This window comes from Phycodurus eques, chromosome 13, assembly GCF_024500275.1.
Source record: "Phycodurus eques isolate BA_2022a chromosome 13, UOR_Pequ_1.1, whole genome shotgun sequence".
NCBI classification, from domain to species: Eukaryota; Metazoa; Chordata; class Actinopteri; order Syngnathiformes; family Syngnathidae; genus Phycodurus; species Phycodurus eques.
Window position 1 is genome coordinate 7256280 of NC_084537.1, and position 26638 is coordinate 7282917.

Below are 26638 nucleotides of genomic sequence, written 5' to 3' on the forward strand. Positions count from 1 at the left end.
AGGCCAGTAAACAAAAGGCTGACAGACAGCCAATGACTTCTTGTCTCCCGAAAAGTTAGAAAATGCTTTTAAGTGTGGCGTGAGAGACGAGCGGCTCTGTGTTGGAGCCGGGAGAATTAAATGGGTTCAAACTACCGACTACTTCCTGCGGACAAGTTAGCACACGCTGACGTTATGTCCCAATGATCAAATTGGGACATAACGTCAGAGTCCACAGCTCACAAAGGCTCTGTGACCAAGGTCAGTGTTATATGGCAGTGGATTTTCCTGTGCCGTTAGGCAAACTATATGTACAGTGGGTACGTAAAGTTTTCAGACCCGCTTAAATTTTTCACTCAATGCAGCCATTTGTTAAAATCATTTAAGTTCATCGTTTTCCTCATTTATGTACAACCCCAATTCCAATGACGTTGGGACCTTGTGTTAAACAAAAACTAAATACAATGATTTGCAAATCATGTTCAACCTATATTTAATTGAATACACTACAAAGACGATATTTAATGTTCAAACTGAAGCAAGCAACGCTGGGGCGAGGTTCACCTCTTTGAGAAGAAGTGCGTGAGAAAATAGTCGAACAGTTTAAGGACAATGTTTCTACATACATATCTACAGATATAAGCATACTTATGTTTCATACATAAATTCAGCTTTACTACAACAATAAAACTCACAAAGAGTTGAATTGAGATGTCCAATAACGTTTTTGAAATTGCCAAAATGGCTTGGATATAAGCAAACCCTAATTTAGTAAAGCTTTTCTATTGAAAACGATCTCAAAATATTTAAACTGCCCCACTGACCACTTAAGGTGTCGGTCATAGTAGTATGTTTCAGTATGCTTATAGATGGTGGAGCTGGACACAGCTCTGTCCACTGAATGTACTGTCCATGTCAACTGAATTTAGTGAATGGAAGAAAAAAAAAACGCAACATAAAAAATACAATGGATAACAAGAGGATTCAACATTGCGTTTGTTTTTTACAGGTTGCGTCAGCCTCCTGCATGAGCTGTCACCTTAGCATGGAGGAAGTTTTTGTGTCACAATGATACTTGATTCTAAGTCAGGGGTGTCAAACTCATTTTTGTTGTGGGCCACATCATAATCACCGCTTTGGTTTCCATCCTGGCTGTGGAACAGTGGACTTGCTTTACACCCTCAGTAGGGGGCTGGCGGTTGCATGGAAGTTCGCCCAACCAATATTTCTACATCTGCTTTGTACACTTAAAGAAGGCGTTAGAACCGGTCCCTCATGGTGTCCTGTGGGGGGTGCTCCGAGAGCATGGAGTACTGGGCCCAGTGCTTGGTCCCCATATGAATGGTGTCAGAGTTTGGCCCTCATGGCCGGCAGCAAGTCCGACTCATTTCCAGTGAGAGTTGGACTCTGCTAACACTGCCCTTTGTCAGTAATCGGTTTCTGAACTTTATGGACAGAATTTCTAGGTGCAAGCTAGGCATTCATGGGGTCCGGTTTGGTGGCTTCAGTATTAAGTCTCTGCTTTTTGCAGATGATTAGGTTCTGTTGGCTTTACCAAACCGCAATATTCAACTCTCGCTGGAGCGATTCTCAGCAGAATGTGAAGCGGTTAGGATGAGCATCAGCACCTCCAAATCTTAATTAATGGTCCTCAGTCGTTAAAGTGAGAGGCGGAGTGCCCTCTTCAGGTCAAAAATGTGATCCTTCCCCAATGTAGGACTTTAAAGCACCTTGTTCACGAGGGAAGTATGGAGCAGGAGATCAACTGGCAGATTGGTGCAGCATCTGCGAAATCTGTCGCTGTGAACAGGGTGCCGAGCTGAAAGGCGAAGAGTCTCGATATACCAGTCAAGCTACGTTCCCACGCTCACTTATGGTCACAAGCTATGGGTCATGACTGAGAGAACAAGATCACAGATACAAGTGGACAAAAAGATTTTCTGCCGAAGGGTATCCAGGCTCTTCCTTAGAGCTAAGGTGAGAAGCTTGGTTATCCGGGAGGGGCTCAGAGTAGAGCTGCTGCTTCTCTGACTCGAAAGGAGCCAGATGAGGTGGCTTGGTTAGGATGCTTCCAGGACGCCTCCCTGGCGAGGTGTTCCAGGGACGTCCCACCGGGAGGAGGCACCAGGGAAGACCCAGGACACCTCAGGATCCTGCTGAAAATGCTTGGCAAATTGGCTGGGGAAAGGGAAATCTGAGCTTCTCTGCCACCCCATGGTTTAGGTAGGTTGAATACATTAAAAGACATGCTAATAGAATATAAGCCGAGTAGGGCTCTGAGATCTGCAGACTCAGGTCAGATGACGGCCACATAGTCCAAAACAAACAATAGTAAAGCAGCTTTTGGCTGCTATGCTGCACACAAATGGAATAAGTTGCCAATAGAATTGAAGTCTGCCCCAAGTGCGAATGTTTTTAGTCCAGGTTAAAAACTCTTCTTTTTTCCTCTCATGCTTTTTAGAGCATTTCCACTTTTAAAAGATCTTTCTTGAACAGTGCGTTTTTATTTTTTTATTCAATTTTATTTTGTCTTTGTTTATAAATGTTAAGATTTTAAAAAATTTTGGGAAATTTTTTTTACGCTGTTTTCTCTCTGTTTAAATGCTTTTAATCATGTAAAGCACATTGAGTTACCTTGTGTTTTAAATGTGCTATATAAATAAATGTGCTTTGTAATGCCATTTACTTTATTGTAGGCTTTACACAATCAGGATTTTGGGGGCCGATGACAGAGTTTAAAAAAACAATAACCGATCAGATCACAAGATGGAGAAATATGTCGATTTAAATGACTCATTCAATACATGTGTATTGTATACTGAGTATCTTCAAAAGTATTCTCTAGCATTTTAGACAAAAGGTAAAACAATGACCTCTAAGGGGCATTCAAGGATTGGCCACTGACATAAATTTAAGTTTTCAGTCAGGTCAAACCAACATTACAACATGATGGAAATAATGGGCCATCTTAGAGTAATTAAATTAATTTAATTACTTCGCACACACCGAAACTTTAGAGCATGATTCAACAGAACGCCGGCATATTTACTACAACTGTTAGTGCTCGCACTAGCTTGCTAGGCTACAGAACATTTGGTTGCCTGCTTGCGAGCCGTATCGTGTTAAAAGTACGTGAACATACCTCAAGCAATACAGTACGACGTCAAAAGACACACGACAAAGCTAAAAATAAACTCGCTTTTGGATTCAAATACACTGTCCACTCTGGCGACGCGGAGTAAATGTCTTTTGCGGAGCCGATCAACGACATCATTGATCGGTTTGGCGAATTATGACAAATCAGCATAAAATGACAGACGGGAAATTAAGTTGCACCAATGTGTTGAATTGTTACGGGGCATTTGCTTGACATCACTGATGAATTGATTTATTATTATTTTTGCTCATTTAGCCAAAAATTGTTCCCCTATGTTTTGCTTCAAACACGCACACAAAAAAGGACAACATTAGAGAGCCATTTCCTAGAAGCTGCAGAGATAGGGCGAGTTAGATGGTGTAGCAGCTTGCTGACGACATTCATAAACGGGGGAGGGGTGAGATAGGCATGTTATATGTCAAGTAGAGTGCCACACGCAACAGCGTGTGCGCGTGATGTAGAATAAAGGTCACACCACAGTACTCTGCCAGAGCTGTGACCTTGAGCTGTTGACGAAAGCACATGTGCACGTGTGTGTGCATATATAAGCGTATGTGTAATAACCATGCTTAGTGAACAGATGGAGCTTAGACTACTAGACATACCATAATCACGACTGACTGGTCTGTGTCCATACGTGCTCTTTGTGGAAATGGGTGTGGCTTTCAAACAAGTGCATCACAACAATCACTCATAGCTGTGGAGAACTATGTTGCGGCAGTCATGCACACACAGTTAAAGGATTCCACCAGATAGGCTACATCCTATACCCTCAGGCACGTTAGCCATCGCATTCCGAACCACACTGTTGGTTTGTGTGGATGTCTGAGTGACTGTGTTGATGGGAGGCTGTGGGGCCTGTGGGCAACTAGACTTGCGATGCCGCATGCAGTCTGCCCAGCAAGAAGCAGTGTTCAGCAGTCAAACTGGCATCTAGGTCAAGAGACCTGGATAAATTGAGTGTGACGACTTAAATGTCAACCACAAAACAGGTTACAAAGGCGAGAGGTAGGGTGGGTGATGGTAAGGAGTCGAAAGCAGTGTGAATGAGAATGCAGAGGAATGGGGATTGGATGTGGGAACATGAGACCACAGGGCTGCCATTGTGTGTGAATGGGTCAGTAGAGAAAGGTGGCTTTGAGCAACTGAACAAGCTAATAGAAGCGGAGGCCACCGCTAGCAGCAGCAATGGTGCAAAAACAAAAGAAACATGGATGTAACCACTGAACACTACAACCACATTGCCACCAGGCCCTCCGTCGTAGTCCCTGTCTCCTATGGTAAAGCTTAGGTGGCATCTCCAGGTCCTTGCTTGTTTTCCCATATTCTTCCTCTTAAGAAAAGGCCCACATTGAATCCTTTTCTTCATCACTCTCGCACTCTCACACAAAATATCTCTCTGAACATCTGGCAGATGAAAAGAAATAAGACTGAGAAAGAAACCTGCAGAGAGAGCGGAAAGAGAGGAGACAGGGAGGAGGCAGAGACAGGAAGGGAAGTTTCCTCTAAAGAGGCGGGGGTGAAGTGGGAGCAAGGGGTAGAAGAGATTATGCTGGTGGCGCCTCTATGCACGTGTGGTACATTGTGTGTTTGTGTGTGCAAGTTGCAAAACTGTATTTCACCACACACAGACATGGAAGCACAACCACGCATGGCCAAGAACAGACACAAAAGACCAGAAATGCGTACAGGGCCCCACTGAGCAGTGGCCAATGTACCGTTGTGCTCTCAAATGTCATGTACACACAAACACAGCAAACTTCCCTCACACTCCAAACACACAAATTACTCCACCCACATGAAAAATAAACATTCACATATAGTAAATCTACACGTAGCCAAAAAAAACAGTGTTGATCTTTCTGGCACATAGCAATGCAACTACATCAAAGCATTTCTTTGATTGAGACTCACCTGTATATTAGGCACTTTCTGTGGGGTGGTAGGGGGTGAGGAGAGCGGGTGGGAGGCAGAAGGTGGCGCCACCCAATGGTGGGAGACCTGGTTGGGGGCAGGGGGCGTGCTCTGTAGAGGGTGGGGGGACAGGTGAGTGTGCTGCGTCTGAACGTTTTGGGTGGGTGGCAATAAACCATGGTTCATAGGCAGGGCTCCGTGTTGATTGACAGATGGACCCTGAAAACCGACAGGACAAGGCTGGATGGGCTGGCCACTTCTAGCAGCTTGTTGCTGGGAATGGAGGAGATGCTGATCTCCCCCTTGGCTGACAGGTGCTTCATGAGGCCCTGAAAACAGGCAGAACAGTCACTTCAGCCCCAAGTTACTGTAACACAACATCGTAAGAAATTATGTTTGGAGAAATAACCAGATATTTTCGCAGACTTCAAAATAAAACAACTCCAATCATTTAATGGTTTTAGAGTACGAGTAATACTGGCAGTAAATTACCACTTTACCTTGTGGCTGGAGCGGAGGCCGATTTGGGCCAATTTGGGGACCACGCTGCGGGTGTCCCAAGCCAGGGTAAATCTGCCCAGCGTTGGGAGGTATACTGTGGGTCTGCTGGTGTTGGTGTGGAGCAGACAGTGACGTTTGGGGAGGTCTCTGAGGATGTGCGATAGAATTAGGTGTTGACTGCAGGGCTGTGTAGGCAGTAACCTCTGTGGGAACAACTAGTCCTGCACTAGGGGGCCTGACCTGTTGGGGTGGAGGGGTTGGGGTTCCCAAAACCCTCATGGGGGACATTGATGAGGGAGAAGGGTAGGATCCCTGAGCTGGGGGTGCTAGGTGGGACTGGGGTTGACTTGGGGCCTGGGAGTGGCTAAGGGGGTGCATAGGCTGGCCCTGTTGCCCTGTTGGCTGTGGCTGCATTTGGACAGAATGCGTTTGGTGGGATGGTCCAGGGGGGTATCGCTGTCCAGGTTGCCCAGAAGCTGGGCCGGATCCTTGGTTAAACCTTTGCCCAAGCTGCCCAGGTCCCATAGCAGGGCTGGCATTGCTAGTGACAGTAGCATTGGCACCCTGGCCAATCCCAGAACCCATGGCACCATACTGAGCTTGATAGCTTGGGTACTGGCCACCACCAAACCCACCCATACCTTGCTGATGTTGATGAGGATGTGGAGACTGTCGTGAGGGGGAATGTGGGAATCTAGGTGTGTGACTCATATTGGGGTAACCCTGGCTTTGTGGCTGTGGGTGTCTCATTTGACCCCCCACCATTCCAACATGTCCCATGTAGTGTGATGGGTCTTGAGTGGCTTGGTGAGCCATGCTCTGTGGTGGGTAATGTTGGCTGATGCGAGTTGCATTGGCTGTGGGTTGGCCTTGCATCCCTCCGTAGTTGCCTTGGGACATTTGGAAAGCTCCTATCTGGTTCGGGGCACTCCCTGGTTGCACTGTTGCCTGTTGATATGGTGATCTACTTTGATGCTGCTGGCCCCAAACACCAGCTCCACCTGCTCCACCCCCTGTATCACCTGGGTAACCATGACGGGTATTACTTGAGTTAGCAGGGTTATTGTGGTAGTGGGAAGCCATGCCATTCATTGTTGCATTGACATTTGGTGGCCCCTGGCTAGGACCATTCTGAGACATCATTCTCCCCCCGGGCGCACCGGCCTGTTCATAGCCTGCGTAGGTGCTGTGGTCGTACATTTGGCCCAATTTAGGTTGTGCTGGTCCAGTACCAAGGAGCATCCCCTGGTGATAACCCCTGTTTCCCTGGTGTTCATGGTTGAGAGGGGGATTAGTCTGCCGGGGTAGAGTGGTGGATTGGCCTGGGGTTGGCTGTTGAGGAAAACAGTCTCCTAAACTATCTAATCCATCTGAGAACAGCCCTGCATCGTCCCCAAATAAACTCAACATCCCTGGGTCTGCCATGGTTGGGTGGGGGGCCCAACAGATGGGAGGTGTCTTGTGCAGGAAAGACCTACGCAGCCAGCCGCTACCTTGCTATTCCATGGTCCTCTTTAAAAAGGTTCCTGACGAGAGATGGAGGGGGGGGGGAACAAAAGCACAATTTTAGAGGCAGGGAGCACCAGCCAGTACTGCTGCAGTATATACAAACACAGAACAAGGTTAGTGATTGCTTAAGCTATGGCCAAAATGCATTTTAGTATCACAGATACACAGTACATTCCAGTCATTGAAATACAATTATTTGACTATACAGTATAAAATGTTTTCTGAATGTTACTTTAAAGTTGACATTTTTAGTCTTTAAAGCATCACCAACTAATTAAATTATTATTATTTTTTTTAGATAAATGAAATGCACTGTTTTCAATTTAAAAAAAAATATATATATATACATATAATTTACAAAGGAAATAGACAAGATGGGAATGTTTTAATTTTGGTACATTTTTTTGATCGTTAGTAATATTCACATTCAAATCACGCCATCCCACAAATAGGGTTCCTACTGCTCCGTTATGGCAAATCTAGTTGCAAACTAAAAAGAGCTTGATAAATTCCCCCACAAGAACTCAATTATTGGGTGTACATGTATGTACTGTATGTGCAAGCAATTGAGTGGGTAAAGACAAAGGACCCCGTAGAAGCACCTATTTCAACAGCAGTAGCAGCTGTCATCCAGTCAGCAAAAACACTCACATTCACATCTACGGGTAATTTAGAGTTTTCAATTAACCTACTATGCATGTTTTTGGGGTGTGGGAGGAAACCGGACTAGCCAGAGAAAACCCACGCAGGCACGGGGAGAACAGGAAACTGCACACAGGGGAGGTCTGATTTGAAACCGGGTCCTCAGAACTGTGAGGCAGATGTGCAAACCAGTCACCCACCGTGCAGCCCACAGGTCCCCTTCATGTCACATCGCCTTCTAAATGCCAAATATTTGTAAACACCGGGTAGCTCAATACAATTACGCGAGTAGTGGTGGGACAGTCACTCTGTCCTGGTTGTAACATACTTGGTTGTGTAGTATTTGTATTATCTTCAGGGGACTAATAATAATTATTATTATTAGTCATTATATTTATCTTCAATGGAAGTAAAATCTGTGAAAAAGTGTATTTAAGTGTAACTGATTAACCAGTATTGACAGTTTCTTCCCCCCCCCAATTTCACCGGCCACACACACGCCTGATTACCACCAGGTTTGTAGTACGTCAGTCAATTGAAGTACGTTACAAGATCTCAGAAAGCAACGAATCATGCCACAATCCGAAGAAACTCAAAAACAAATGAGAAGTTAAGTGACTGATATCTCCAAGGCTTTGAGACTCCACCGAACCATGATCAGAGCCACCAGCCACAAATGGAGAAAACTGAGAATAGTGGTGGACCTTCCTAAAAGTGGTCAGTAGGCCTGTCATGATAATTACTATATATGCTCAAAATTCCTGAAATATGACAGAGTTAAAACAATTCTCTGAAAAAGAGTGGGCCAAAATCCATCCACAACTATGCAAACCAGCTACCATGAATGCTTGCTTGATTGTAATTATTGCCGCCAAGGGTGGCACAACCAATTATAAGGCTCAGGGGGTAATTACCCTTTCACATAGTGAAAGATCGCGCAATTGATGGGTCGATCTTCATTCCATCTTCACCTTCGGTCACGATCTGTGCATCGTGACCAAAAGAACAAGATCACGGATAGAAGCGGTCAAAATGAGTTTTCTCCGCAGGGTGTCCAGGCTCTCCTTTCGAGATAGGGTGAGAAGCTTGGTTATCCAAGAGGGGCTCAGAATAGAGTTACTTATCCTCGGAATCAAAAGCAGCCATATGAGGTGGGTCTGACATCTGGCGAAAGGGCAAGGAGAAACAAAAAAAAAATGGAGGCAAGAATATGTTGTATGTGCCCCCACGAGTCTAAACATGGTATTCTGATTAATTTAGAGTTTGTTGAATAAGAATGAGATGAGTTCATCAATTTTCAGAGATCACAAGGGGGGTCCATGTTGGGTAATATCACCTTCTGTTGTCGACTGAAATTAATGTCACAAGTGCCCTGCAAAGCAAAACTACGGGTTGATTACATGATGGTTTGAACAATATTCTAGCAAGTTTGGGTTCAAACCATGTAATCAACCTCTTGCTCCAGTGAAAAAGTCAAAGTCAAGCCAGCTGCCACAATGACCACTCACACAAAGCACCAGAGCAACACGGGGCCAACTTTAAAATAAAAGCCCCAACAATAATACATTGGAGATCAAGGTCTTGTTTTGAAGTCCGCCACCGCCGCTCATTGGCAGCTTCCAGCACTAACAATTGCCACAGTGGCCGGCCCGCCTTCAACTCCTTGGCTGACGGGTGGCCTGCCCGCAGTTTATATGACCATCATATACTGTTGCCACCAACATCAACACAACACCTCCCAAAACGATGTTTGTTAATTTTACACAGCAAAGGGGGGGCGACCCACTCATTTGTTACACTGATATTGGGTGCTAGCTCGCCGGCGTGAGCGGCTACCAGCTAGCTTCCCGAATGCCCGGTAGGCTCTTGACCGCCGGCGGACTACTTATCCGGGGCAGTTTAAAGTGCCCCGAAACGTAAATCCTTGTTTTGTTTGTAAATACATTACATGTTTGTGCTGAAAATGTGCAACAACTGAGAACAACAATACAGTGCTGAATTTGAATTGGCTTAAAGCTTTTTCACCTTATAAATGTTCCTGATTTTGTGGGCGGGGCAAAAAACTATCTTCGTGATGTCAAGAGGTATGGGCGTATACTTTCCGCCCCCCACTATGTAAACACCAAGCACTCTTATTCCATGCAGTGGCCATCCGGCGATATCGTCACTACAACTCCCAAAAAATACATCTTGCCTGAAAGGCAATGTGTTTGGTGTTATTTGGGCTAGCATGTCTTTGCCGTCTGGTCCCACACGTTGCTTTGCAAGGCAGTAGCGAACCGCACAGGATCTGCCACCCCGCAGCCCCACACCAGCCCGTCAGCGGTTGGAGGATATGGCGAAGGTGCTGCGCAATGACAAAGGGCTTTCAGCCACTCGTGTAGCGGGCGAGGAAGAGGAGGGGTTAGGGTAACCCTAACCCTAATAGAACAATCAGCACTAGCACAGCACAATATACTGTGTATAGAATGTATACACACACACACTATTTTGCCAAAAGCATTCGCTCACCTGCCTTGACTCATGAATTTAAGTGACATTCTTAATCCATAGGGTTTAATATGACATCGGACCTCCCTCTGCAGTTAACATCTTAAACTCTTCTGGGAAGGTTTTCTACACTGTGTAGGGGTGTCTTTATGGGAATTTATGACCATTTTTCCAGAAGCGCTTTTGTGAGGTTACACACTGTTGTTGGGCAAGAAGGTCTGGATTGTGGAGGCCAGTTAAGTTCATCCACATCAAACTCTCTCATCTATGTCTTTATGAAACTTGATTTGTGCACTGATGCACAGTCATGTTGGAACAGGAAGGGGCCATATCCGTTGTCGTATTTTGCGCTTCATAATGTGCCACACATTTTCAATGGGAGACAGGTCTGGACTGCAGGCAGGCCAGTCTAGTACCCGCACTCTTTTACTACGAAGCCACGCTGTTGTAACACATGCAGAACGTGGTTTGGCATTGTCTTGCTGAATTAAGCAGGGGCGTCCATGAAAAAGATGTTGCTTGGATGGCAGCATATGTTTCTCCAAAACCCGTGGCCCGGAGGACACGACGTCCACAACTTCCAAAAACAATTTGAAATGTGGACTCGTCGGACCACAGAGCACTTTTCCATTTTGCTTCAGTCCATCTTAGATGAGCTCGGACCCAGAGAAGCCGGCGGCATTTCTGGGTGTTGTTGATAAATGGCTTTTGCTTTCCATAGTAGTTTCAAGTACTATGGAAAGTAGCGCCGAACTGTATTTACTGACATTGGATTTCTGAAGTGTTCCTGAGCCCATGTGGTGATATCCTTTACACATTGATGTCAGTTTTTGATGTAGTGCCTGCCACCTGAGGGATCAAAGGTCACGGGCATTCAATGTTGGTTTTCGGCCATGCCGCTTACATGCAGTGATTTCTCCAGATTCTCTGAACCTTTTGATGATATGGACCGTAGAAGATGAAACTTTAACTGTTAAACTTAAAACAGTTCGACTATTTTCTCACATACTTGTTCACAAAGAGGTGAACCTCGCCCCATCTTTGCTTGTGAATGACTGAGCAATTCAGGGAAGCTCCTTTTATACCCAATCATGGCACCCACCTGTTCCCAATGAGCCTGTTCACCTGTGGGATGTTCCAAACAGGTGTTTGATGAGCATTCCTCAACTTTCTTAGTCTTTTTAGCCACCTGTCCCAGCTTTTTTGTAGTGTTGAAGCCATAAAATTCTAAGTTAACAATAACGTTGATCAGTTTGAACATGAAATATCTTGTCTTTGTAGTGTATTCAATTAAATATAGGTTGAACATGATTTGCAAATCATTGTATTCTGTTTTTATGTTTAACACAACATCCCAACTTCATTGGAATTGGGGTTGTATAACTCATATGTGAGTTATATATATTAACTTATTTAGTCTTTTCTTTCCCCGCATTAATCTTTTCTGCCGTCGACATCTCTTGGGTTTAAAGCGGTTGGCAAACTATAATGGTGCATATTCGCCATCATCCACCCAGCCGCACCACCGATCACCATCGCACCTCAGACTTCTACCTTGAACATTCATGATCAGGATGTGAGACTCATCGAAGTACAAAAAGATCAACAAAGGGGCGGCCCAGACCTCGTGTCCCCATCCTGCCTCAAAGCCTGCGCGGACCAGCTCCTCTCCAAGCTTATCCAGCTCAGCATCTCGCCTGCCATCTGATGGTGGATTCACAGCTTCCTGACCGGCAGTACACAGCAGGTGAGGCTGCGGGACACCACCTCATCCACACGCACCATCAGCACCGGGGCGCCCCAAGGATGTGTCCTCTCTCTGCTCCTCTTCTCTCTCTACACGAACGACTGTGCGTCAGCGCACCCAGCTGTCAAACTCCTGAAGTTTGCAGACGACGCCACAGCAGCATCATCAAAGACTGACGAATCTGCATATCGACAAAAGTGGAGCGGCTGAAGCTTTGAAGTGGCCAAAATAACTTGGAGCTGAACATGCTCAAGACTGTAGAAATGAGAGAGGACTTCAGGAAGCATCCTTCACCACAGCTGTCCCTCACGATGTCCAACTTCCCTGTATGACCCATCAAAACCTTCAAGTTCCTGGGAATTTCAGTCTCTCAGCACCTGAAGTTGGACACCAATATCAACTCCATCCTCAAAAAGGTCCAGCAGAGAATGTACTTCCTGTGGGCAATAGCAGGCAGCTACTGTATATACAAATGGTATAAAACAGAGGGCTGACAGTGAAGGAGTTAAACAAGTGGATCCCCGAGGTAGAAAAAAAGTAAAAATCTCGGATTTTTGTCCTCGAATACTCGAGTATTTGTTGCAGCCAGAGTCTGTTCATAGAAGGCTAAAAGATGCCATTTCAAGAGCAACGTAAATCTAGTTCATAACTAATGCAGTGCCACCTTTTGTACTGTGAAAAACAGTTCTGTGCACTGAATACCTCCTCTACAAATATGTTAATTGACTGAATATTGCAAATTATCAGTCAATGGCTTCAGGTCAAAGGAGGTTGGTTAGGTGGAGCCCTTTTTTTGCCACAACTTGAATATTTTTTCTGTACACATTTACAAGGCAGGGGGATAATTGTACTTTAATTCTGAAACGTTCCCACTTTAGTTTGTATGGTGATGAGTCAGTTGAGGTTTAAAATTTCCATATGGATGTGGAAATTTTATTTTAAAGTGTTTTTATAAAACGTACATACAGTTCATAGGATCAACTGTTATCTGTAAGTTGCATGTGTAAATGTAAACACTGATGTTGAAATTTCACTTCTTTTTGTTCTGACATTTCAGATTGCTCATATGATTTGAAAATAGATTTTCAACAAGATAAACAATAAATGAGAATATTTTCCCAAATGTAGTTGGAACTATTTGCACCAAAGAAAATGGTCGTTGGTTAGAGCTTATTACAGGTATACTGGTCCGACCCACTTGAGATCAAATTGGGGTGAATGTGGCATGCAAACTAAAATGAGTTTGTTTCATTTTACATTTTCATTGCCACGATGGAGGGACTCCTGCAGTTTCTTTTCCTCCGTTTAGGTACCCGAGCAGTAAGGGCTAGCCGATCTGTCAGTAGTGGAGCTGGGGCTTTTGTTTGTTTGTCAATGTGCCTTGAAAAAGACTATGTCATGGCAAAGACTATGTGCAAAGAGCGGATTTCACTATTATTATTTGAGCCACGCAGTTTTCTGAAACATAAACGTATCCTTCATAATATATTTACATATTTTTATGACAGTTTAAGTGCCTGAGCTTCTGTCAGTGGTGCCCCGATCCGATCTTTGAGATTGGAAATCAGTCCGATGTCAGCAAAAAAAAACAAGGATCAGATCGGACTGGATCTAAAATTTCAGATTTTTACCACTATTATATTAGCAGTCCATTCCAGCACTTCTATCCAGCTAACGAAAATTAGCGTCGCATTGGTACACAAACGCTGTATTAACACATACAAACAGGGAACATAACAGTACTCTGGTATATATTCAAATTCTGCGAAAAAAAGAGTTAAACTATTTGATCGTGGCTTAGTACTTTCTTTGTTACTGCATCTCATTGAGTGCACAACACTGCCCCTCAGTTGCGCAGCAGTTAGTGTATGTAACACATTGGTTAGTCATAAATGGGTGAGTTTTTCCTCATACCTCCCGTTGCTGATTATTGCTCTCTGTAATATCACTTGATCAAGCATTTTATAACATTTCATACTACAAAATAAGTCAATTATGTATGATTATTGCTGAAATCGGATGAGACTGATATAGGTATCGGCCAAAACGAAAGGCTCTAATATCGGTATTGGATCCTAAGTGAATACGTTGGATCGGGATATCTCTCATTTTTGTGTTTGTCTAGTTACCCGCTATTGTGATTGAAGCAGGAAACTAACCGGATACCAGTCTGATGATCACTGGCGACAGTGTTTCCCCTAGGTTGAGAATTTACTTGTGGTGATGGGCAAGGCGGTGCAGGATGGCGCCTTGGAGTTTGAGAAACGCATTCAAAATCATCTTGTCAAACAAAGGTTTGTGAACTATGTCTATTTATTGCACATACGCAATAATATTTTCAGTTAGCGATTTCCAAAGTTGTTTTCTGCGAAGTTTGAAGTAAATCTGATGATTTGCTTGCTCTTGGTGTGGCCCGGAATGAGATGGTTCGAGCGGACGCCGCCATTGAATATTCTGAAAATGGCCTGTTTCAACTAATGAGACTAACATACGGGCATTTTTCTACCGAAAAGTCGAGGTGTCAGTCACAAACTTCCGAATGATTTACAATGATTTCTGGACCAGAACATTAAGGCCGATTTGCGACATTAAAAAGTGACATAAAATCCTTAACCGATTCTCGGCTCAGTTTATTCATGTGTCAAACATCTATCCAATGATAGCCTCTATTTTGATATACAGGTGGTTTCAGTTTTTTATTAAAAAACATATCATATATTTCCTGTACAGATGTCTTCTCTTGCATGCTATATATATTAGTTATATTTCCTATAGCCACTATTGCTGCTAAAAAGATGCAAATATCCCCTTTGCAGTGACATACCAATTAATTTCCGGTATATATATTTGTTCCCCCCCAAATGTCATGTGTTGATAGCACACACTTTGGCACGGACAAAAAAGTAAACCAAGAAAATTTATTGAGATTGATTGTCTAATTGCCAGTGTGCTGTCTTTGTATATGATACTATTGGAGAATGGACATCCTCCCTTAAGGCTTCTTTATACTCGCGCGGGCGGCAACCGCGCTGACGTCACTGCGGCTATTCCATGGGAAGTTTGCCTTTATACTCAAGCGTAACCCACGTGCACCGTTTTGAAAATGTGCTGCAGTTTTCCTCCAAGTCGAGGGTGTCGCTACGGGTGGTATTGGCTAGGACACCACAGGGTGGCGTTTCCTCTGCCTTTTATGGCCAATTCTGGTCGCCGTTTTTACTTTCCGGACAAGGAACAGAGCAACAACAATGGCGACCGTGGAATAGTGCCTGCTAGAACAAATGGATCTAGATGACCAGATGATGCGTTTAGTTATATTGCAAAAACAATGAAGGCGGCGGCAGGGTAGGTGATATGTGCGGCCACTAAATGAAAGTTGGAATTGTGGTATTGAGGAAGCAAGGGGAAAGCTGAGTACTTTGTCACAGCATGTGACTAAAACGGACCAAGCACGAGAGATGATCTCCGCGGCATTCTGCGCGCGGCGACAATTTGTGCCGTGTGCGCGTCAAGTGCTGCATAAGGGCCGCGCGGCCCAATGCGTTGGTCACGTGATGCAATATAAAAGTATAAAGAGGCCTTTAGTCTCACCTCTTTCGACCTATCACAGACCAGCTAAGCGCATTAAGGTTATGTCATGAAACTCACTTGCCCTTTTGAATTGAAACCTAGCAGAATGACTGCCCAGGAAGAAAGTCAAAGGGATGCTGGTTTAATGCCTTAACTGTTTATTTCAAAACATAAAATGAATGGGCAACTAATGAGAAAAGACAAAAGAGACAAAAGACATTTACTCCACGTCGCCATCGTGCACAGTATATTTGAATCCAAAAGCTAGTTTATTTTTAGCCTTGTCGCGCACCTTTTGACGTAGTGTTGGAAATATCTGACGGGGAAATATCTGACGGCCAATAAAGTGAAGTAATTTAATTAAAAATAAAGTAATTTAATTACAGTAAGTTAGCACCCATTATTTATGTCATGTAATTTTGGTTTGACCCGACTGACTAGAGCAGTGATTTCCAACCTTTATGGAGCCAAGGAACATATTTTACAATTGAAAAAATCTCACAGAACACCAACCAAAAAAAAGTTCACAAAAAGTGGAGAAATTAATTACCGTATGTACTTCCTGCCATCTAATAGAAGACCATTTATCATTTCTTCTGTCTGTCACTATGCCTCCTGGAATAAATAGAGGAACGTAGATACTTTATTTATTGTAAATATAATTTTTTGAGCAATTAAGTACACGAGTATATACAGTAAATGAACAGGTCATTTAAATAGACACATTCCTCCATCTTGTGATCGGATCAGTGATCATTTGTTTCAACTCGCTGATCGGCCCCAAAAATCCTGATCGTGTGAAGCCTCGTATTTGGGATGTTATATTGACTCTATGGTGCCTCAATGAACGTGAAATATTAATTAGAATTGTCCATGCATTCCTGAGTTCCAGAAGTATTTCTGCCGAGAAGACTGAAATCAGGTCATTTGAATTTCTCGATTTTATCTACGTCACTCGCGAAGATCACAGCCTACCGTAATTTGTGTAGAATGCGCATTTCCCCCCCAAAAAATTGTCAAGTCAATAGTGCGCATTGTACACATGTATAGGGGGAAATGAAAACAAAAACAAGTTTTACAACTGTATGCCGACATCTAGAGGTCAAGAAAACGCGTACACTTTCATTCCAATATGCCGCCACCACAGAGGTGTAATTAAAAAAAAAGTGTACACTTTCATTCTAGTATGCCACCAGAATTTTGAGGTCAACTTTGGGGGTGCGCATTACACACGAGAAACTACAGTAACTCTTCGCCCATGAGCCAGTGCTGTCAACATAAAGACGGGTGCTCTATTGAGTACTGAGGGTTGGGTCTTCTACACAGAGGCAACCAATCAAAGAAAAGGGGGCGGTCTTGGCCAAATATGGACAAAGCGGATACAAAACCGGGTCAAACAGGAGTAGCCATCAGAGGGGCCTTTTCTGGACACGAGTGTGATTAAAGTTTTTTTTTTTTTTTAATTAGCACTTTTATTAGTCCATGTTAGAGTCACTCTATGGATGTCTAAATAGTCAAACATAGGACCTTTACATTTTTCACATTTTTTTTTGTTATTATATCTCACCCTTGACAAATACCCTGTATAAAAAAACAAAAATTAACAGAAAGTAATAAAAACTAAAAAGGAAACATTTTTGAAAAAAAAAAAATAAATCCTGCTCTAAAAACAAATTAAAACTAACTGAATTTGAAGAAAAAAAAAAGCCCAAGCGAAATAAAAAAAAAAAACTAGAATGGAAAATCCCAAACTATAATAACTGTGGTCTACAAAGGTGTATTTCAGCCGGTCCAAAGTTCCCAAACATGGATATGAAGACTAGATACGCCAGCACCCAGTAGCAGCTTGATTATAGTAGCAATGTGGCGGCCATGTTGGGGAGGTCATAACGTTGCGTGCGTCTGCAAGTACATTAATGACCGCGGCTCGAGATGTGGCTATGTGGTGGCCATGTTTGGAAGGTCATGACAACGTGTGTGCGTGTCCAACAAATGTCGTGCTGATACATGGATAGCAACCAAACATGGTTCCGGGCGGCGCAAATATGCTTTTAATCATAATTTTTAATTCGTCGAGGCAGAAATTTTTGCATCGACCAATTTTTGGGGTCGACAGACGATGTTTTTTTCCCCAGCCCTAAAATAATTAACACCAACAAGAACACAGCATTCTTACAAATATTTACAATGCTGCTCTGCATAACGAGAATTCCTCCAACGCTAAAATATGATTAGTATTGTTATTATCCAGCCATCCATTTTGCAGGTGGGCTGACGCCATTCTCAGATTACTTTAGGTGAGAGGCGGGGTACACCCTGAACTGGTCGCCAGCCAATCTCAGGGCACATATAGGCAAACAATTTAGTCTTCAATTAAAAACGATACATTTCTTCATTTAGCCTCCTCCAACTGTGTGTCACGGGACTACTTTTTCCAGTGAGCGGCAAGCAGTGATCAAATCTCTGGCTACTGGTGAGCTAAGCTACCAAATGCTAGTTCAATTAACTACATAGTAAAGGCTGTGAATCAATCGCAATCACAGCTGATGGATGGACATTCCGTGGTCGCTGTGTACAAGAGCCACACAGCTGCTCAGCCGTGTGACAGAAATACTGGGCGTTGCTGTGGCAGTGGGGACAATGAGAAATGTCAGACAGACTCGTTATTTTTGTTCATTCATGACCACGGATATTGCCAAAAACATTGCTAATGCTATGCTAGCCTGTGGAAGTGGCTGGACACGAGATGCGTCACGCACACTGTTAACCAGAGAGCGCTCAGTGTGCCGAATCCTGGCCAGAGACAGAAAGAGAAAGGGTTTTTTTGTTTTTACTTTTTTTTTTTTAAATATATATTTTTATATTTTTTAACAACACAGACTGAAAGTTTATTTACAGTCATGCATAATGAAATGTTCTAAAATATATATATATATATATATATATAAAATCTAATTTCTGCTATGGTTTGCTACAAAAGCGTCTTAACTTTGTTAAAATGAATGACCAGTCGCCTCAGTGCAACACTTGGAATAAGATTATATTGTGAAAAGGAGTTTTTCCCGATGTGTAGCGTCTGACGCGCTCCGAGCCTCGGCCTACACCGCGCGGAGCTTCAATGAAGTCAACTCTCAGTCAACTGGGTGAGTGAAACAATAAAATACATCTATGTCAACATTGAGACAGCAAACAAGGTAAACTGTTGCTTGCACTTTTGCACTGATGGTTTTTAGCGTTTATTTTAGTCTTAAGACCAACGTAAGCGCCGATGACAAAAAAGCTTAACATTGGGCTAAAACTTCACTGTTAGCAACTTCACAGCACAATTAATTGGGACAAAATTCACATAAACGTCTCACAGTGTCACAAACACTAACCTTGTGCCTCATTAATCGGTAAGGAAATCAATCAACTTTTTATAGCATTTGGATCAATTAATTTCATTTTCAAAATTCACCAGTCTCGTGTGAAGTTACTTTTCGTGCCAAAATGCCGAGTTCCGGTGAGGACCCTTTGAAATAAAAGGCTACAAGCTTAAAACAGGAAGTCAAGTTAAAACGTGCACATATAAACCACTTTATGTGGTAAAACAGTCCCAAATAACGATTTTAACAATGCTGTATTTAACTTTTAGCTGAAACATAAATTAATGAATATTAATTGGGTTAGTTCCACACACATTGCTTTCATAGGTTGTATATTGATATTGGTTATAAAGAACCCCGAGTCAAATGTTGGGCTCAACGTGTTACAATGTTCAAACTGATAAACTGTGTTTTTAGAAAATAATCATTAACTTAGAATATTATGGCTGCAACAGGTTCCAAAAAAGCTGGGACGGGTGGCAAAAAAGACTAAGAAAGTTGAGGAATGCTCATCAAACACCTGTTTGGAACATCCCACAGGTGAACAGGCTAATTGGGATCAGGTGGGTGCCATGATTGGGTATAAAAGGAGCTTCCCTGAATTGCTCAGTCATTCACAAGCGAAGATGGTGCGAGGTTCACCTCTCTATTAATGAGTGCGTGCGAAAATACTCCAACAGTTTAAGGACAATGTTCCTCAGCATACAATTGCAAGGAATTTAGGGATTTCATCATCTACAGTCCATATCATCATCAAAAGGTTCAGAGAATCTGGAGAAATCACTGCATGTAAGCGGCAAGGCCAACATTGAATGTCCGTGACCTTCGATCCCTCAGGCGGCACTGCATCAAAAACCGACAATGTGTAAAGGATTTCACCACATGGGCTCAGGAACATTCAGAAAACCAATGTCAGTAAATACAGTTCGGCGCTAAATCCGTAAGTCCAACTTGAAACTCTACTATGCAAAGTAAAAGCCATCTATCAACAACACCCAGAAACGGCGCCGGGTTCTCTGGGCCCGAGCTCATCGAAGATGGACTGATGCAAAGTAGAAAAGTGCTCTGTGGTCAGACGAGTCCACATTTAAAAAATTGGGGGGAAATTGTTGACGTTGCGTCCTCCGGGAGAAAGAGGGAAAGAACCATCCAGACTGTTATGGACGCAAAGTTCAAAAGCCAGCATCTGTGATGGTATGGGGCTGTGTTAGTGCCAATGGCATGGGTAACTTGCACATCTGTGAAGGCACCATTAATGCTGAAAGGTACATACAGGTTTTGGAGAAACATATGCTGCCATCCAAGCAATGTCTTTTTCATGGACGCCCCTGCTTATTTCAGCAAGACAATGCCAAACCACATTCTGCATGTGTTACAACAGCGTGGCTTCGTAGTAAAGGAGTGCGGGTACTAGACTGGCCTGCCTGCAGTCCAGTCCGGTCTCCCATTGAAAATGTGTGGCGCATTATGAAGCGTAAAATACGACAACTGAGACCCCGGACTGTTGAACAGCTGAAGCTGTACATCAAGCAAGAATGGGAAATAATTCCACCTACAAAGCAACAATTAGTGTCCTATGTTCCCAAACATTTATTGAATGTTGTTCAAAGAAAAGGTGATGTAACACAGTGGTAAACATGACCCTGTCCCAGCTTTTTTGGAATGTGTTGCAGCCATAAAATCCCAAGTTAATGATTATTTGCTAAAAACAATTAAGTTTATCACTTTGAACATTAAATATCTTGTCTTTGTAGTGCATTCAATTAAATATAGGTCGAACATAATTTGCAAATCATTGTATTCTGTTTTTATTTATGTTTAACACAACGTCCCAACTTCATTGGAATTGGGGTTGTATGAAAATGCATTCATTATTGAAAAAAAACACAGTAGCCAATGAATGTCTGTGGAGCTTGTTGTCACAGTAATTGTCTCAAATACTGTCAAATTTGTGAGATTATTAGTTTGACTATTACGGCACATACATGCACACATATGAAGGGGTTACTGTGCTTGACCTACTTCATCGCACACGCATAAATGCGTGCATGTCTGCTTCGAGGATCAGGCTGAGTTGGCCAGTGGTTTTTCCTACCTCATAGTAAAGAAACAGATTAAACTGCCCTTTCCTAGTAACCCCCCCCCCCACCAACCCCCACCTAAAGCGCACACATACTGTCCATTAACGAGGCGGCTGTGTGTAAAATAACCAGATTTTCTCCTGTCTCGCTGCTTTCCTAGTCTCCTGCTCTCTTGAACCCCACACCCCCCACACACACAATCCCTGCCTCCTCCTCTTCTCTCTTCCTTCCTTCCGGGTCTTAAATCCCAGCCTCAAGCACACGGGCCAGCATCCCCTCACTTGAGCATAATTACACACATAGCTAGCCAGCTCCTGCGTGATGTTCTCCATTTGGGAACAAAGGTATGAATTCTAGCCGTTTAGACCCAAGTGGTAATGGGAGATTGGTGGGTGCTTGCGCGCGTGTTCGCAAGAGGAAGCGAGAGATCAGTCATGACTTTGTCTAGTTAGGTTTTATGTATGAAGCATTTTCTGTAGTCTATTGCAATTTGTTTTGCTTGTCTGTTCCTGTCTCAGAGGAAACATGGCGGTGTTGACATGGCAGAGATTTCCTGTCGTACTGCCTGGAGGCCGCATGCAGTTCAGTTGCCAAAGTGGTGACTGCACAGACACCCCTGCAACGAGCTGCTGTTTGCTAATCGCTCTTCCTTCAGAAAGTCCGTGGATGCGTGAACTGTCCATTGATTTTCAACATTTAAAGTTATCAGAACAAATCAATATCAATCTTATGAAATGATTATGAACTTATTAAAATTTAATAAGTTTTGGGCGCATCTAGAAACTGCATTTCCCGCATAGGTATTTGAAGAGCTCACATTGGTTGATTGGAATGTTATATTGCTACACCTTCAAAAGTACTGTCGATGATTTGCTTGAATGAGAGAACCTTAAGGCAGTGATTCCAACCAGTGTGCTGCGAGTGCTTTTCAGGTGTGCTGTGGGAAATTATCACATTTTACTTAATTGCTCAAAAAATTCTTTTATTTACAAGAAATAATGTATCTTTGTTCTGTTTGTCACTATGCCTCACTGGCATAAATAGATGAACAAACAAATGCTCTTCTATTAGATGGCAGGATGTACATACAGTAATTAATGTAGCCACCTTTTGTGACCCTTTTGTCTGCTGGTGTGCCGTGAGATTTTTCAATTGCAAAATATGTTCCTTGGCTCCATAAATGTTGGAAATCATTGCCTGAAGGCCAAAACGTCTTGTGTTTAGCTGGATATTTTTTATTTACCAAGTCTTTTCAACATATCCTGTGCATTCAGCTCACTGAATTAGTTACTGTACTTAAAATTGACTTACAATTTTTCAATCAGCGTTAACCAACCTGAAAGTCCTCTAGATGTTTGTGATGATTTTGTTTTTCCATTAAGCTTGAAATACACGATACAAATTTTTTTATACATTCCGTCTAACTTAAGATGATTAAACAGTCTATGATAGAAAGCTGCCTTGTGATTTAAGTGACATTTAATGTTACGGGGGTCGCTGTACTGATGTCCAGTATTGTTCAGTGACACGTTATAGATGTCCATAGCGTAGGCGCTGCAAGGAGAGGCAATGTTGACCAAATTTTTGACGTATGAGACATTCAGTTGACTGCTATATGACAATCTGCTTGAACTCTTGATCCCCCCCAAACGCTAAAATGAGTTGGCCAACTCAAAATCGAGGTTATAAAGGTATTTGCACACTGTTTGTTTAGCTTTAATGAGTGTAACAATGGACCACAGACAAAGGAAGAAATCATAGACTGGTATGCTTCATTGAACTTCCTGACCAGTACTCATTTAAGCCTTGCCATTGAAAGATGAACGTCACCAACTGGGTAACTTAAAGGTCTAGCATCAGTACATTTTAGTTTTGGACTCTTTAAGATCTAGAAAAGCAAGCATTAGGTCTGTGGTGATCAACAGTCAGTACCCAAATAAAATAAGAATATAAAGTTTACAGAAGAAAAAAGTTACGCAGGCAGAAGCTGGTTGCAATACCTGTGGCCTTACAATGTGCCTTCTCAAATCCTTAGGGGGGAAAAATGTAACAGCCCCGCTTTACCAATCAGTGATCCTATCTGAATGCATATAAAAAGTCAAGACTAGTTGGTCAGTATGGCATCAGACTACCGTATTTCCACAACCATAAGGCGCACTTAAAAGTCTTAACTTTTCTCCAAAATGGACGGGCGCCTTATGTGTGCACAGAGTTCCAAGATCTATAAATGTTGTGTGATGAGCGCTCCGCTTGACTGACTGGGAGCATTTCCTGCCGACGCGCTGCTTATATAGAGGAAAGGCGGACGTGGCTGAGTACAGCATGCGGAAGTAAAGGGGGAAGGGTGCGGGTGAAGGAGGATGTTAAAGGCTCGCCCCCAGTAGGTATATAGCGCCGGTATATGCATTGTGCAAAACTACATCGGTTTGGCTAAGGACCCCTGAAAATGGCACCAACGAAGAGACATGCTTACGAAGCACAGTTTAAACTGCAAGCTGTTAGTTACACGGAGGAACATGGGAATCGAGCAGCCGCGAGAGAATTCAAGATCAACGAATCCACGGTTCGCAAGTGGAGGAAGCAGGAAAACGAGCTTCGCCAAGTCAAGAAGACGAAGCTGAGTTTCCGCGGAAACAAGGGGAGGTGGCCCGAGTTGGAAGACCAACTCGAGCAATGGATTAATGAGCAAAGAACAGCCGGGAGAAGCGTCAGAGTCACCATTCGACTGAGTGCAATAACTTGCCATCATTCCGGGAGGCTTGACGAAGAGACTGACTCTGACAATGACGAGAGGGAACCTGGCGTGTTTGATGTAGAACTTGCCCAGCTGTTCATACAGAAGATGAGGAAGGACTTTGATGAAATTGTGGCTGAGGATTGATCAAAAAATAACGTGAGTACATTGTTAAATACTTCAATAAAGTACAACCGAACTCAGTTTTGCTCCCGCTGCCTTTTTAAAAACATTGTTTTAGCGTGGATGCATGCTACCGTATGTTTTAAGCTAGCGTATGTTTTACCATCCCTGCGCCCGATAATACGGTGCACCTTATGTATGTGTTAAATACAGAAATAGACCCCGTAACTGAGACTGCACCTTTTAATACGGTGCGCCTTATGGTCGTGAAAATGCGATACTCTTGACTCCTCCACACGTGTGTCATGACGGTGAGGAGAATGCAGTCTACTGAAGGCCTCATCCTTTGATGAGATTTGGCATCTAATGCGGCACACTGACCATTCCTCTAATTCCCTTTACAGTGACAGCTGGGATTCAATGCTAAACTGTGCACGTGTTGGTGTGAATATTGCCAGACCGGAACTGGAGCGTGCCAATGTGGACTGAAGGAAGTGGCACAAGATGTTCTCTAAAGAAGGCTTGTATTTTCCTTGGCTGATGTACTAAAGAGGGAGTGAACAATGGTCACGCTGCCAAACAGTTTTTAGTTCCTGAGTCGCTCTTGTGACGTGTTACTTTTCACAACATACTTGTAGCAAGGTTTAAAAAAGTCATTTTGGTTATGCATCAAAGAGAGCTTTTTTATTTTTCAAAGGCATCTTTCAACACGGGCTGCCTAACATATATTCAAGACACATAAAAGCGTTTTTCCTTTTGACCACGCTTTCACTGCATACTGGCAGACAGAAATCTACCAATCTATGCAAATCTAAAAATTCACTGTATTCTTCTATGGTCCACCAACAACCAAAGAAGAAACAATGGGGCTGTCGTGTGTCAGTAACTGTGGAGGACTCCGCTGGTAAAACTTGTTGGCTTGGATTCTGATTCATTTACAATGGCGTGGCAGGACAAGGAGATTGTCTTTCTCACCCACTGTGAAAAATCTCCACGCTGACCACGTTGTCTGTGTTTGTGTGTGTGTGCGCGCTGATTTGGTTAATATGTTGGTATAAGTGCCGCAGGATTTATTCATGAAATAGATCGGTCATAGCTGCTTACCAGGGTTGGGCATCGAGAATCGAGAACTGATTAGAACCGTGACCAACGTTCCGGTTCTCCCAGAATCGTTCAGATTAAAAATTTCGGTTCCCAGTTTCAGTGCCTACAGTCCGCTGACCCCGAAGAAGAAAGTGGGGAAAACCAACAAAGAACACGCACGAAGATGTGCTTCTGCCCAACGGCGGTGGCAAACATAAGTGCCTCTGTTAAAATAAATGACCAGTCGCCTCAGTGCAATCCTTGAAATAAGATTATATTGTGCGAAGGAGGCTTTCACCATGTGTAGAAGTCTGACGTGATGGCTCCCCCTCTGAGCCTCAACCTACACCACGCGGAGCTTGAGTGAAGTCAACTCTCAGTCAACTGGGTGAGTGAAACAATAAAATACATCTATGCCAACATTGAGACAGCTAACAAGGTAAACGGTTGGTTACCGTTTTGCACCGACGGTTTTTAGCATTTATTTTAGTCTTCAACGTAAGCGCCGATGACAGAAGTAAAAGAAGAAAAAAAAAAAAACTCAACATTGAGCTAAAACCTCACCGTAGCAACTTTACATCACATTGGGACAAAATGTCAACTCACAGTATCTCAAACACTAACCTTGTGCCTAATCGGTGAAAATCGGTAAACGAAGCAGCGTTTTATAGCATTTGGTTCCATCCATTAAAAAAAATTAATAAATCACCGGTGAAGTTACTCTCGTGCTAAAATGCTGAGTTCCGGTGCATACCCTTCAAAATAAAAGGCTCCAAGCTTAAAACAGGAAGACAAGTTAAAACTTACATATATAAACCTGTTGATTCTCAAAAATTCTCGATTCCGACTCTTTTAGGGGGCTGGGTCAAAAAGGTTTGCTTGGTTTAAATAAAAGATCTCCAAATTATGAACATCCATTTTCTTAGCAGCCCGCAGCATTGACTAAATTGAACAACCCGGTGTAGGCTGAGGCTCAGAGCGCAGCAGACGCTACACATGAGAAAAAACTCCTTTGCACAATATAATCTTATTCCAAGTGTTGCACTGAGGCGACTGGTCATTCATTTTAACAACGTTAAGACACACTTTTGTTCGCCGCCGCTGCCGTTGGACACAAGCACATCATCATGCCCGTTCTTCTTCGTTGGTTTATGCCGCTTCTTCATTGCTTTTCGCCACTTCTTTGCAGCTAGAAGTTTAGGCATCGAAACTGGGAACTGAAATTTTTCAATTTGAATGGTTCCGAGAGAACCAGAACGTTAGTCCCGGCTCAAACCTGTTCTCGATGCCCAACCCTAGTCACTACACGTTGTTGACATGGATGGATTAAGATACACTATATTTAGTAAAATAATTTTCTGCCCATTTAAGTGCAAATTAGTATGCCGTGAAAGACCAGCGGGTGTGCCGCGGCACAGTGGTTGGGAACCATTGCTTTAAACTATGTCGCTGCCGAGGATAAAAGGAAACATCAGAGCCATGAGCCCAAACCATTTAAAAAGGTCACACCCACATCAAATTCCAACCTGCTGAGTATATGAGGGGAGGACTTAAAAGGGTATACAGTTAACCCCTGCATTTTCGTGGTTTGACGTTCACTAATTTTCGGGGGGAACTTTTTTCTGTTATTCACTGAAAAACACACTTGTCGTTTTTCTACTCGGGCTAAACCCATGTCTAATATAAAAATATTAATTTGGCACCATCTTGTGGCATCTATAGGCAATTACAAACATTTTTGGGTGG

General features: G+C 43.1%; 1 protein-coding gene across 5 annotated transcripts in view; it reads right to left on the reverse strand.

Moving 5' to 3' along the window:
• The window catches only part of chd7 (chromodomain helicase DNA binding protein 7), a 95482-nt gene that overhangs the window by 59323 nt on the left and 9521 nt on the right, over positions 1-26638 (reverse strand). For 4 of the 5 annotated variants that reach the window (XM_061694986.1, XM_061694982.1, XM_061694984.1 and 1 more), the window contains exons 2-3: positions 5551-7077; positions 5051-5379 (exon numbers count right to left, since the gene is read on the reverse strand). In XM_061694986.1, coding sequence (XP_061550970.1) covers positions 5051-5379; positions 5551-6976 — 1755 coding nt within the window. In that variant the 5' untranslated portion in view covers positions 6977-7077. Of the gene's footprint in view, positions 1-5050; positions 5380-5550; positions 7078-11816; positions 11836-26638 lie in introns of those variants that run through there. The other variant, XM_061694985.1, reaches the window with a different exon arrangement.